This window comes from Megalobrama amblycephala, linkage group LG24, assembly GCF_018812025.1.
Source record: "Megalobrama amblycephala isolate DHTTF-2021 linkage group LG24, ASM1881202v1, whole genome shotgun sequence".
NCBI lineage: Eukaryota > Metazoa > Chordata > Actinopteri > Cypriniformes > Xenocyprididae > Megalobrama > Megalobrama amblycephala.
In genome coordinates, this window is record NC_063067.1 from 8,839,132 (window position 1) to 8,853,475 (window position 14,344).

The 14,344-nt window shown below is 33.8% G+C and overlaps 1 protein-coding gene across 1 annotated transcript; it reads left to right on the forward strand.

The window, feature by feature from the left end:
- Positions 1-1,914: 1,914 nt before the first annotated feature.
- On the forward strand, positions 1,915-12,236 carry tspan31 (tetraspanin 31). Its single transcript, XM_048177947.1, has 6 exons — positions 1,915-2,152; positions 5,284-5,451; positions 5,585-5,665; positions 5,777-5,911; positions 7,090-7,200; positions 10,533-12,236. The coding sequence occupies exons 1-6, from the start codon at positions 2,090-2,092 to the stop codon at positions 10,605-10,607; spliced, it is 633 nt and encodes a 210-aa protein (XP_048033904.1). The 5' UTR covers positions 1,915-2,089; the 3' UTR covers positions 10,608-12,236.
- The last annotated feature ends 2,108 nt before the right edge of the window (positions 12,237-14,344 follow it).

Here is a 14,344-nt window from a genome sequence, read left to right on the forward strand (position 1 = left end):
ATGATTTGAGCGTTTAGAAATAAATTTATGAGACAGTTGTTGTCAGATTTCATTGGTGATTTCAAATATGAAATTTAATCGAAAGCTTGGCAAACAGCTTTGGAGAATTTGATGTTTCCCCATCTAAAGAGATGCACTTGAATGCCCCAGAGGCGATTCAAAGATGGCCGCTGAGTGAAATGACTTGGTTAGTTAAAGGGTTAGTTCACTCAAAAATGAAAATAATGTAATTTATTACTCACCCTCATGTCGTTCTACACCCATAAGATCTTCGTTAATCTTCGGAACACAAATTAAGATATTTGTGTTGAAATCCGATGGCTCAGTGAGGCCTGCATAGGGAGCAATGACATTCCCTATCTCAAGATCCATAAAGGTACTAAAAACATATTTAAATCAGTTCATGTGAGTACAGTGGTTCAATATTAGTATTATAAAGCCAAGAGAACATTTTTGGTGTGCCAAAACAAAAAAAATAACGACTTATGTAGTGATGGCTGATTTCAAAACACTGCTTCACGAAGCTTCAGAGCGTTATGAATCTTTTGTGTCGAATCATGATTCGGATCACGTGTCAAACCGCCAAACGGCTGAAATCACGTGACTTTGGCGCTCCGAACCGCTGATTCGACACAAAAGATTCATAATGCTCCGAAGCTTCATGAAGCAGTATTTTGAAATCGGCCATCACTAAATAAGTCGTTATTTTGTTTTGTTTTTTGGTGCACCAAAAATATTCTCATCATTTTATAATATTAATATTGAACCACTGTTCTCACATGAACTGATTTAAATATGTTTTTAGTACATTAATGGATCTTGAGAGAGGAAATGTCATTGCTGGCTATGCAGGCCTCACTGAGCCATCGGATTTCAACAAAAATATCTTAATTTGTGTTCCGAAGATGAACGAAGGTCTTACGGGTGTAGAACGACATGAGGGTGAGTAATGACATTATTTTCATTTTTGGGTGAACTAACCCTTTAAAGGGACTTTGATGTTTGCAGACAGGAGGTCAAATGTAGCGTACTGTGAAACTGTTCCTGATCATGTCTTTATCTCTTAACATGCTTAAGGTTTTTAATTAAATGTCTTTAACTGAGTATGTTGGTCGCTGTAGGCTAATTAATTGGATACTACATTATGAAAATACGCACATGCTTTTTGGTGGCAGAAGTGTTTGCTATCGTGAGATTAAGGTCAGGGAGTGATAATTTAGATTTGGAAATAAAAATGTAATACATTTTATTATATGTTTAGTCTATCAGTGAACTGGCTTAATTGTGTGATATGAAACACTTACATAAAAATGACATAAGAGGAAATAATATTTTAGACACTAGCCTTCATTTAAAAAGATAAGATAAGATAAAATAAGATTTTTTTCTTGAATTTTTTATTTTTTGTATGATGGCTATGATTAGGAAGTTCTCTCTCCTGGCCTCCGTCGCATGCATTTCAAACAGAGCACGTGAGTAAAAGTTTTACCGCTAGAGGGTCTGCGGCTTCGGTTGACGTCACCGTCACCGGTTCAGCCCTTGATGGGAACCGATTTCCGCGAATCGGTTCTTTCGAAAAGTTAATTTCAAAGAATCAATTCAAAACGATTGAGCGATTCATTTATTTCGTGACCCAATTGTGTCGTCATCACATAACACATAACCGGCTTTTTTGAAAACAAATTTTTGAACATCACATCGCATAACCGGCTAAAAACGTTTTTGTAGAAACACATTTCTGTTTTTTTTATTATTATTTTTTTTTTTTACGTTTTATTTAAGTTTCATTAACAAGGCTGTTTATTGTAAATTCATGTGTGTTAGTTCAGTTTTTTTGCAGCCGTGATTCGGCTCATAAAAACAGTTATTATTTTGATTACCGTTTGTGACCGCGAGCATGGAATGATTCAGTTCAGTCGGTTTTGTGAACCGAAAAGATTCGACTGAAATGAACGATTCGCTCATGAATCGGACATCGCTGCTGCTCACCCACAAGAGAAGAAGAGCAGTTTATAGCATACTCACATCAGCGAAAACAACATCAGTAGCACATCATTTCTTCTCACCGGTAAATGCCTGAAGATTCAACATGGTTTGCGGAGGATTTACGTGCTCGAAAAACGCCCTCTGTTCTCTAAATGTAGTTTATATGGTGAGTCGCACATACATAAATATATAGCTCAGCTAGCCTGTTAGCAGCGGCTAATCCTCTATAAACACTTAAAACATTTAGTTTACCTTATCTCAACATTTCTACTGGATAAAAGGCGTGTTATGAACATTTTACTTGATTTATATTCACTCTCTAGGTCTCTATTGCTAGCTCGTAGGTGAGGTCTTTGTTTTATAGCTAACAGTACATGAATCAGCTAGCTGCTTATCTTTATAGGTTGTCCTAGTTAAACAAAACCTTCTTGTTTTACTGTTATTAGTGAAAGAAAACGTCGGTTTGATGTGGTAATGTTAAGATTTTTTGTAGTTTGTTTTTGTCGAATCTCCTGAATGATGTTTCGACATCCAGTGTTGCATAACCGTCCATATGTTTGTATAATCTGTTTATTATTTACTCGTGTTGTTTTCTTTGTGGATGAAGTGTATTCCTAAATTATTAAATACATATGTATTTATGTCTATTTCACGACTGATTACCCTGATCGCTCTGGTTCTGGCAGCTTCATGCATGTAAGCTATCTGTCAAAACTCAAATGTCATTTCAGATGTTGTTGAGTTAGTATTAATGCTTGCTTAATATGATACACAGGACTGAGTCACTGATCATGCTTCTGTAATGCCTCTGACTCACATGTGTGATACTGGGTTAAGAAGATCATGGTGTCAGACAAAAATAAAGGACTTTGCAGTTTGCACTCAGCCAGATCTATAAATGAGAAGACTTTGGGTGGTGTAGTGGTTAAAGATCTGTGCTAGTGACACAAAGGTTAAAATCTTTCAAGCTAAAGACATTTAACCTCATGTTACCCCACAGGGGCTGCTTTTATTATAAGTGAAGTAAATCAAGGGTTTTCAGTCTTTTAGATGTCACAGACCCCCAAATATGATCATTCTTGTGCTTAGGGAGCCCATCCTAAAATTTAGAAGACAGATATATATTTTCATGTATAAAGAAGCAATTTATACTGTGAAAAATGAATATTATAAATGTGTAAAATATTATTTTGTGTTTGTTTATTTGTTTTACCTAGTATTCCCTAGCAGACCCAATTTATAATGTGAAAAATTAATATTATAAATAAGTGTAAAATATTATTTTGACAATATTTCAGTTCTATTACGTTATATTTTCTCTATTCACTATAGTAGTTTATTTACCTTTCTTTCATTCTTTACAATTATTTATTTTGTTTGTTTTACTAATTTATTTATTTTGTTTAATTTTATTTTTATTCTTTTTTTTTTTTTACATTTTTACCTTTTTTTTGTAGAATTTCTTTGTAGATCCAATTTATACTGTGAAAAATTAATATTATAAATAAGTGTAAAATATTATTTTGACAATATTTCAGTTCTATTACATTATTTTTTCTCTACTCACTTTAGTACTCTACTGTTTATTTACCTTTCTTTCTTTAAATGTACTTATTTTGTTTGTATTACAATTTTATTTATTTTGTTTAATCTTATTTTTATTTATTCATTTTTTTTCTTCTAGAATTTCCTAGTAGACCCAATTTATACTGTGAAAAATTAATAATATAAATGTGTAAAATATTATTTGGAAAATATTTAGTATATAATTTCCATTTTGTTACATTATTACATTTTTCTCTACTCATAGTACTGTACTGTATTTTAAAAAAATGTATTTATTTATATTTACTTATTTATATTAATAATGAATTAGCTTAATCTTTTTTTTTTTTTTACAGTTTTACTCTTAAGTTTTTCCACAGACTTTCTTACAATTCCCAACCCCTGCTGTAAATCACTTCATAATTGAGTAAATTAATTTCTTAAATATGGAGTTTGCACGGAAAAGTCAGGTCTGGATCACTTTGTGGTGTATTTGACTTGGTTTTGGTTCACAATGTTCTCCTAATGTCATAATCGTACCCCTCATGCTGACATTTAAGGAAGGACTGTGTGTACATTGTTCAGCTTTGGGTTTGGCCCGTGATATGCTGCCCATGTGCTGCTGTTTGGTAAATACGTTGCTCTCTGGACCTACAATCTTTATCCTGCTTTATCTTTGCTTTGGGTTATATAGATTCCAGACAAACCCTTGAACTGTAGATTGATCCTAGTCACAGTTTAGCTTATAGAAATGTAGTATAGAAATGCACATTTTAGAAGTGTAACAACATGTGACTTGTGTTTAATGTAGCTGTCAAGATAAAGTAGTCATCTTGAGGCATAGGTCTGTAGATGTCACTTAAAGTCAACATGAAATCAATTTTGACCTTAATTACTTTAATACATATTCCTGGTCTTATTGTGAATGACTTATCAGAGCATATTATTATTATTACAGAGTAAAACGTTTGTCGTCTTATTTTTTGAAATCCTCCTCTCCAACTACCTGTCATATGGAGACCACGCCCAGCTAGCATTTGGTTAACGTGATATGGTTAGCCGCAGCTGGTAGTCGTAAGTTAACTATCTGTAGACAAAAAGTGTCTTTTTCCATTGATGACCATTCATAAGTTGCCATCAGTAATTTTTGCAAGCAACAAATGAATTGTAACTTATTTTACTTAAGGTGTCTTGCCAGGGTACAATTTTTATTTGATTATGCTTTACGTTTTTTTTTTATTTATTACTTATTTTTAATCAGTTGTAAGTTAAATTAAAAGTTAATAAAAAAAAAAAAGAAATAAATTAATTTATAAAAAATAAGTTTATTGTTGTAACACGTTTTGTTTCTTTTTACTTGATTATAATTTGTTTTGATTTATTTGGTTTAATTTTGTATTTTATTTTTACAATTGTTAGTTAAATGAAAGGTTAATAAAAATGAAAGAATTTAGTTATATTTTAGATATTTTATTTTTATTGTATTTTATTTGTTTTTATTTAGTTTTATTTTAATTTATTATTTACTTTTTAAATCAACTCTACAGATAAAATCAAGTCTCTTTTTTTCCCCCTCATGAATTATTCTGTTCAACTTGATAATATGTCACATTATGGATGTAAAATGGGTTGCGGATGCCATTTCATGTTGACTTTAAGCACAATGTAGTGTAATTTCTTACAGTTTAATCTATTGTAAATGGTTTGTACAGTTGTTGCACATTTCTGATTGGTCTCTTGTTTCATCCTCAGCTGGTGGGTCTCCTGTTGATTGTCGTAGCAGCATGGGGGAAAGGCTTTGGCATTGTCTCCAGCATACACATCATCGGTGGCGTGATTGCCGTGGGCTTCTTTCTGCTACTGATCTCCATTGTGGGGCTCATTGGCGCCGTCCATCATCACCAAGTCATGCTTTTCTTTGTATCCTTTAGCAGCCTTGTATTGCGTGCTTTTTGTAGTTCTATGCCTATCTATGTTGTTATAAATTGTAAATATTTAATAGTTCTCCCATCTGAATGTTGTAAAGTCCTTGACCACAAATGCTTTTCTACAGTACATGGTCATTCTCTTCATTGTCTTCCTCTTCCAGTTTGGAGTTTCCTGTTCTTGCCTGGCCATGAACCAGGGTCAGCAGGTAGGCCTAATTCATTTTAAAGGGCACATGTTGTTGTTGCACAACTGTTTGTTGAGAAACTGAGTGTGATTGTCGTTTTTTTTTTTTTTCATGTCACATTACCAAAAACAGGAGAAGCTGCTGAACTCGTCCTGGAATATAATGAGTAACGAAACGAGAATCAGCCTTGAGAACAAAATGGACTGCTGTGGCCTGTTCAACAATACTAAGACAGATTTTGTGTCTGACTTACACCTCTGTGACGCTGTAAGAATACCCCCCCCCCTTTTTTTGTTGCTTAATCTGTTTATTAACTTTAACAATAATAACAGAATAAAGATAAAGGAGAATAGTGAAAAAATATTGTTCCCACTCCCCCCCCAACCCCATCCTTTTTTGTTTTAATTTGGCTTTCTAACACTTTATTGGATAGATGAAGTAGAGAGAGGACAGGATTTTGAGAAAAGGGAGATACAATGAGCATGAGTCCCAAAAAAAATGTTGTCTGTTCTTATTCCATGAAGAACTGGTTAGTTCACCCAAAAACGAAAATTCTATCATTAATTACTCACCCTCATGTCGTTCCACACCCATAAGACCTTTGTTCATCTTTGGAACACAAATTAAGATATTTTTGATAAAATCCGATGACTCAGTGAGGCCTGCATTGCCAGCAAGACAATTAACATTTTAATACCCAGAAAGCTAGTAAAGACATATTTAAAACAGTTAATGTGGCTACAGTGGTTCAACCTTAATGTTATGAAGCGACGAGAATACTTTTTGTGTGGCAAAAAAACAAAATAACGACTTTATTCAACAATATCTAGTGATGGGCGATTTCAAAACACTGCTTCATGAAGCTTTACAAATCTTTTGTTTCGAATCAGTGGTTCGGACGCGAATCAAAATGGCGCATGGTAAATCAAGACCTGTCAATCTGAGCTATCAAACCAATCCAAGCACGCTCTAGTTGTAAAACTGTCCGATTGGTCTCTACACATCGTCCCCATTGATCCAGTTTCCATTGGTTGGACTTTCAAATGATGCTGGAGAACACTGTGTCATGATCGCAACACGATCGGATCCCAGAAGTCCAAGCAGCATGTCATGTCACTCCGTAATCCAATCAATCTACTATGGTTTAGTAATGTTTCACGTTATTAAAATAGAGCACTTCTAATATGTCAGCAAATTTAAAAGCACTCGTTATGATGGTCATATTCCCTATATTCACTGTAAAGCCAAGCTTCTAAGCTTTAAAAACTACACTTATTGTTTTTTTACACCAGGTTGTTGTTGAGCAACATAACTTTGAATTGTCTGGCCCAACAGGTAAAGGGTCAAACTACAGTGTATTTTGTTCAGTCAATGGACCAATTTGATCTGATGTTAATCAAATGTGAAAAATGAGAGATTTAACACCCTGCTTTCTTTTCCTGCAGCCATGCGTAAAAAAGAAATCCTGCCTCACCTGTGGTGAAAAGATGCTCCAACATTCATCTGAAGCTCTGAAGATTCTGGGAGGAGTCGGCCTCTTTTTCAGCTTTACAGAGGTTAGTTCAGAATCAGATCACATGCTGCCTGGGCTGTATGTGAATGCCACAAAAAACTTTAGGAAACTTGATTTTCTTTCTGAGGTCTGGGCATGTTAGTTAGAGACTCATGGTTTAAATAAATTACTATTGATCATAAATAAGTTATAATTAGGAATGTGCAATCCTACAAAAACTAATTGTACAAACTACATCATCTTTAGAAGGGAAAAACACATGGGTATCAATTGCATATATGAAGCTCATCTATTACTCTTCATTTTATTGCATAAGTTCAACAAGAAAAGTTGCTGTGGTTGTTAGTAAGTGTAAAAGAGTTAAATAAAACCCCATGTGCTCAACAAGTACATTACATTGTAAGTAAGACGTTCAAGCTTGTAACTTCCCAGGAAGGATATTTTCTAAGGAATACTTCATTTAAAACAGATTGTTCTTTATTTAAAATCTAATTGGATGAGACATATTCAAAGTCGTCGTAAATTATACACACTTGAGATTGTACATTAGTTGAATTTTTTTATTAATTATATATTGAAGATATTGAATACTGAATTATATTAATTAATTGCGTCATGTTCCTCAGATATTAAATATTAGTAGTAGTAGTAGTATCATATTAATGTATATGTTTTATTATTTATTTACTATTATTGGAGCTCTTATTATTTAGAATTAGCTTTTTGTTTTTTTTAGTTATAGTTTTAATTGAATTTTTACTAATTTTGTTATGTGCTTTTGCTATTTTAATTAGTTTTTTATATTTCTGTTTAGCTTTATTTTTATTTCAGTTTTAGTGATTTTTGTACCTTAACTTGGTTATTTTATTTCAGTTAGTTGCCTCACTTGTGGGGTCCCTCAGGGGTCCATTCTTGCTCCACTTCTTTTTTTCTCTACAGATGCTCCCTTTGGGATCTATTTGTAAGAAACATAATGTTTCTTTTCACTGTTATGCGGATGACACGCAGATTTATCTGTCATTGCAAAAGAATAACAAGAATGCCCTAACTCCTCTTCTAGAGTGTCTAAATGATATAAAAGGCTGGATGTTTTTAAATTTTTTTAAAACTCAATGAAAACAACACGGAGATTGTTACATTTGGACTGACTGATACTTTTAATCTTGGTCCACTGGCTTTGTATAATAAAACAGTGGTGAAGAATCTGGGTATTTTATTTGACAAAGCTTTTAAATTTGATAAGCAAATAAATGCTGTTATCAAGTCCAGCTTTTTCCACCTGAGACTTCTGGCTAAAGTCAAGACATTTCTTTCTTTTAAGGACCTTGGGAAAGTCATTCATGCCTTTTATTTTTATTTTTTCAAGGCTGGATTATTGTAATTCACTGTATACAGGAGTTAGTCAGACAATGTTGTCATGTTTGCAGGTAGTCCAAAATGCAGCTGCTAGGATGCTGACGGGGACGCAAAAATGAGAGCATATTACTCCCATTTTATCCTCCCTTCATTGGTCGCCAGTACGTTTCCGAATAGAATTTAAGCTTTTAGTTGTTTGTTTTTAAATCTTGAAATGGGTTGGCGGCACATTACCTTGCAGACCTTTTAAAATCTACTAGATCTCTTCTTAGGTCCTCTGATCAGTGGCTTTTGATTGTTCCCAGGTCTAGATTAAACCTCAGGGGTGACCGGGACTTCTCGGTAGCGGCACCTAGACTGACCTAGACTTCTACCCTTGCATGTTAGAGCGGCTCCTACTATATCTAGTTTTAAAACTCGTTTAAAAACTCATTTATTATCTCAGGCTTTTAATTCTACTGGGTATTGAGGCATGTTCTACATTGAATTTACTTCTGTATTTTCTGTTTTTATTTATTTTTATCTTTGTACAGCACATTGGGCAACTGCTATTGTATAAATTGTGCATTATAAATAAATCAAAAAGGGTTTTGTTTGTTTTTAAGTTAATAATGCTATTCATCTAATATTTGTTTTATTTTATTTCAGCTTTTTTTATTAATATTTTATTTTATCTGCATATTTATTTTTATAACAAAAACAATTTACTAAATCGTTTCTTTATTTCTAATAATACTTTTTAAAATAGTTTTATAATAAATATATTTATTTAGCAGAATATTAGAAAACAATGCTAGAATATATATATATATATATATATACACATACAGTACAGTCCAAAAGTTTGGAACCACTAAGATTTTTAATGTTTTTAAAAGAAGTTTCGTCTGCTCACCAAGGCTACATTTATTTAATTAAAAATACAGTAAAAAACAGTAATATTGTGAAATAGTTTTCTATTTGAATATGTTTCACAAAGTAATTTATTCCTGTGATGGCAAAGCTGAATTTTCAGCATCATTACTCCAGTCTTCAGTGTCACATGATCCTTCAGAAATCATTCTAATATGCTGATCTGCTGCTCAAGAAACATTTAATGTGTACAATTGTACAAAATATTTGTGTACAATATTTTTTTTCAGGATTATTTGATGAATAGAAAGTTCAAAAGAACAGTGTTTATCTGAAATCTAATCTTTTGTAACATTATAAATGTCTTTACTGCCACTTTTGATTGATTTAATGCATCCTTGCTGAATAAAAGTATTCATTTCTTGAATTTCTTTTCAAAAAAATAAAAATAAAAATTCTTACTGACCCCAAACTTTTGAACGGTAGTGTATAATGCTACAGAAGCTTTGTATTTCAGATAAATGCTGTTCTTTTGAACTTTCTATTCATCAAGGAATCCTGAAAAAAAAAAAAGTACACAACTGTTTTCAACATTGAAAATAATCATAAATGTTTATTGAGCAGCAGATCAGCATATTAGAATGATTTCTGAAGGATCATGTGACGCTGAAGACTGGAGTAACGATGCTGAAAATTCAGCTTTGCATCACAGGAATAAATGACTTTGTCAAATATATTTAAATAGTACACAGTTATTTTAAATTGTAATAATATTTCACAATATTACTGTTTTTTACTGTATTTTTAATTAAATAAATGTAGCCTTGGTGAGCAGACGAAACTTCTTTTAAAAACATTAAAAATCTTAGTGGTTCCAAACTTTTGGACTGTACTGTGTATATATATATATATATATATATATATATATATATATATATATATATATATATATATATATATATAACATTACTGAATATATTTATTGAACATTGAACACAGATCTCTTTTATAATATTTCTGATATATACATAAGTCACTTTCAGCCATGCATTACAGTGTTAATTTGCCCATAATGGTAAAATCACTTTATCACATGGTCTTTTTGTCATTATAGATTTTACTCCAGGATTGTATTTTTAATCATTTTTACCCTTTTTTTTGTCTCAGATCTTAGGAGTTTGGCTGGCCATGCGCTACAGGAACCAAAAGGACCCGAGAGCGAATCCCAGCGCTTTCTTATAGTCTCTCAGACCGTCTGTCCTAAACTACGTTAGTGTAGTCCAGCTATTCCAGTTCCCTTTTGCACAGGTAGAGTGGAGCGCACCAAGAGACATTTAAAGCATTAAACACAACCACAGATCCCAGACACCGCGTTCAGAACACACAAACTAACGCGCCACACCGCACATACAAACGCATCCATTTTGATGATAGATCTGACCCATTTTCTACACAAGGTCTGCAGAGGGCTAATTTAAACCAGCAGGAGGAGGTATCATGTATGATAGGATGCTCGTTCTGGCACTTCCCCCCATCCTTGATGTGAGAAGCTCTTCCTGTTCTGCGTATGCAAACCGAAAATCTGCAATGTAAAAGCCATCGATGTCTGCATGTTCATAGCCTCAGAATTGTTTCATTGTGACATGGTCAGCTCACTTATGTACACATAACCAGGTGTGTAGTGCTGAAATAGTTTCAGTGTAACAGAAAGTTATCCCACATAAACTATATTAATTAGTATCAGTTAACGAAGTAGTCACGGTGAAATTCTGTCATGTATCTCCCGGGAAAACAGCATCCACGTGTGTCTCGAATGAGTACAGACCTGATAAACACCGGTGTTTTGTGCAATGCTTTATGGAATCCGTCTCAATGAGGTGACCAGTCCAGCCTATGGGATATTAGTTTAGGAATTAGACGTAGAACGTGAATATTTAAAACGATAAATACTTGTGTAACTGAGCCATGTGAATTGGAGGATTTCCCCTGCCGACGGACTGCAGCCCTCCTGTTGTACATAGTCTTTACCGTGACAGGGTCGACGTTCACCGCTTCTTTTCCATCCTTATTTAAACCACAGAGACCCCTCCACCTCAGCCGGGTCTCGCTATTCTCACTGGACTTTTGAAGTTCTCGATTTCCTTTGAAGCTTAGTATTACTCAAGGATATGGTGTTTTAAAATCTTATGCATTGTTTTGTGGATGTTTGTGTTGAAATAATCTCGGCGTGCCATTTATTTGCAATCGTGTATCGCTTCTTTCAGCTATTTTAAAAAAGTACTAACAGCATCAGGTCCATAATTTTAGCACTGAATAATGTGCCATTTCAGTTAAATCCTTCTTATTTTGTGTTTTGCCAAATCTTTTTTTTTGGTTGCGCTTCTAATTTTTTCTTGTTTTGTGCTAAAAGTGTTAAGTTGCCATTCAAGTGTGCGTTTTTTGCAATGTTGAACATTGTTATTGTAGTAGATAGATCATTTGTAATACCTTATGTGCACGTGCATATGTTGATTCCCTATGTCCAATATGTTCTTGTGTTAATTTGCTTACTCTTATTAATAGAGGAACATATTGGCTAATATTCACAGTCTTAACCACTTTAGTTTCCGCCCCACATGATCGAGAAAATGAGAACTCTGAACCATCACTCAGTACAGCTAAAATGTGTTCTGCTTCACTTGGTCATGGTATTATGAGTGTTTCACTGATGGATTTTGAAGAGGTGAAATCAATGTCTGTGCTATAATAGTTATTTATTGCCGTTGTGAGAAGGCCGCAGTACCCGACTCGGTGAACTGTAAGCACCATTTTCCCTGGATTTGCCTTGTATTTTTGAAAACTGACTTTTCCAATTAAATATTCTTAGATCAATGCCTGTGCAATTCTTTTTTTTTTTTTAATCATGATGAGTTGTTTCTCAACTGCTTTTGCTTCCAAACCCAAGATTTTACACTGACATCAAGTGGCGTCCTAACACAGTACCAAACCTGTATTTCTTTTGGTCTTTTAAAAAGTCCTCAATTCAGTTTAATCAAATTTAAAGGAGCTATATGTAAGAATTTTCATGCATTAATCACTTTTTTGTTGCCCATGTGTGACCAGCTTGTAATGAAACGAGACCTACCTGATTTTTATGTGACGTTTATGTGACGTTCAGTGACGTGAAACGAATGGTTATACTGTGTTCAAGATAATCCCGAAAGAGCCATCCTGTACTGTAATGTCATTGTTTCATGCAAAGAAAAGGGATTAATTCCAACTATAGTCTCACATAGTCTATATAGTCTCAAATATACTGTGTAGTATAATCAAACTATCATAAGTGTAACTAATTTATCAACATGATGCTGGTGAATTTCAGAGCTGGTTTATTTTGCTATTGAGAGGAAAGCACGCAGCACATATTTACATCTTCATCAAAACATCACTCTCAGCAGCATGAACAGTGTCGGGATGTTTGCTTACAGTATCCCTGCAAAGGTATTTTCAACTGCTTTTATTTCTAAGCGAAGAACGGAAAAGAATTTTGCTAAGATTTCACACTGAATCATGTTCAGCCTCTTATACGTTACGAGTGCGAGCACAAGCAATAAGTTGCTGGCTGCAGTTCACTTAACGGCCACCTGTGTCGCTATATAACAAGGGTTTCTGAATTCTGCGTACATCAAAAAGTCTTAAAAGGCCATAAAAAGTCTAAAACATCTTAAGTGGTATAAGAAAAGTCTTAATTATTAATTAAAGAGGTCTTAAATTTGGAGATAGAAAAACAGGAATTGTGATATGGCTTAATGTGGTTGTTAAATTTAATTGTGAGCACTGCATGTTGCAAAGTAAAAAACAGTTGTGCATTCTGCTTGCTCGCCATTTCAGAGCAGGTCACAACAATCAATGAATACTGCACATTTGTGCCAAGCAAATGCTTATGATCTACTGTGGATGAATTATGACTATTTATCTTAGTGTTTATATTGTACTTTCAAACACGTCACATTTCAAAAAAGCGTAGCTGCGTTGTATACTGGGTTACTAGGGTAACCACTATATTTCTGCTGTTCCATAAGGTCCTACTGACAGAGAGTGAAATTGCACGTATGTATGTATGTATGTATGTACAGTATAAAATCATTTATAATTTTGACTTATCCATTTTCTGAAATGTCAGGTTTGTCATTTTATAAAACTATTTTTGTTTTTGTTAAACCTGTATTATTTGAATTGTAAAGTTAAAATCATCATTTTATGGTTTGGATGTCAGAGATGGGCACTCGAGTTAGAGACTCGGACTCGAGTCGCACTCGAATCGCATTTTAACAGACTTCAGACTCGGACTCGGACTCGACCTGAAATGACTTCAGACTTGACTCGACTCGGCACAAAAGACTCGGAATATTTTAAAAACGACTCAAGTCTTTTACCCTTAACTACTGATATAATAAATAAAGAATTTGTGTTGTGTTTATGGTTTTATAATATCTGCGTCACATATATTTCCTTACATGTCGTGGTAGATTGGACTCTTGTCATAGAATTTGATTACGTGTGTCCGAAATGTCATAATAAGAGTCCCATGCAACATGACGGGAGCCACCGTGCCATATGTTCTTTCGTTTGAGTTTATTATCACGTCAGATCAGCTACGCACAGAATGTGGGAAAACAATTAAAGACACCGGAACAACATCATCAAATTTTATGAGACATCGCATCCACAAAGTTAGTCACATTAACTCACACAACTAGCTATTATACTGTGGTGTAGCTGCATGGCTCTTTTGAATTGCCAGCCTGTTAAAATATGAACAAAAAAAATCTAGACTTTAAACCTAGCACTACGTTTTATCAATCTTTTCGTATTATTTGCAGCTTTTCTATTTCTTAATGTGTGTCCATAAGAGAGACAGAAAGAGATGTTAATCCATTTATTACTTAAAGCTCATATTTTAACATATCACATTCAGCATGTGTAGAGTTTTCATTTGA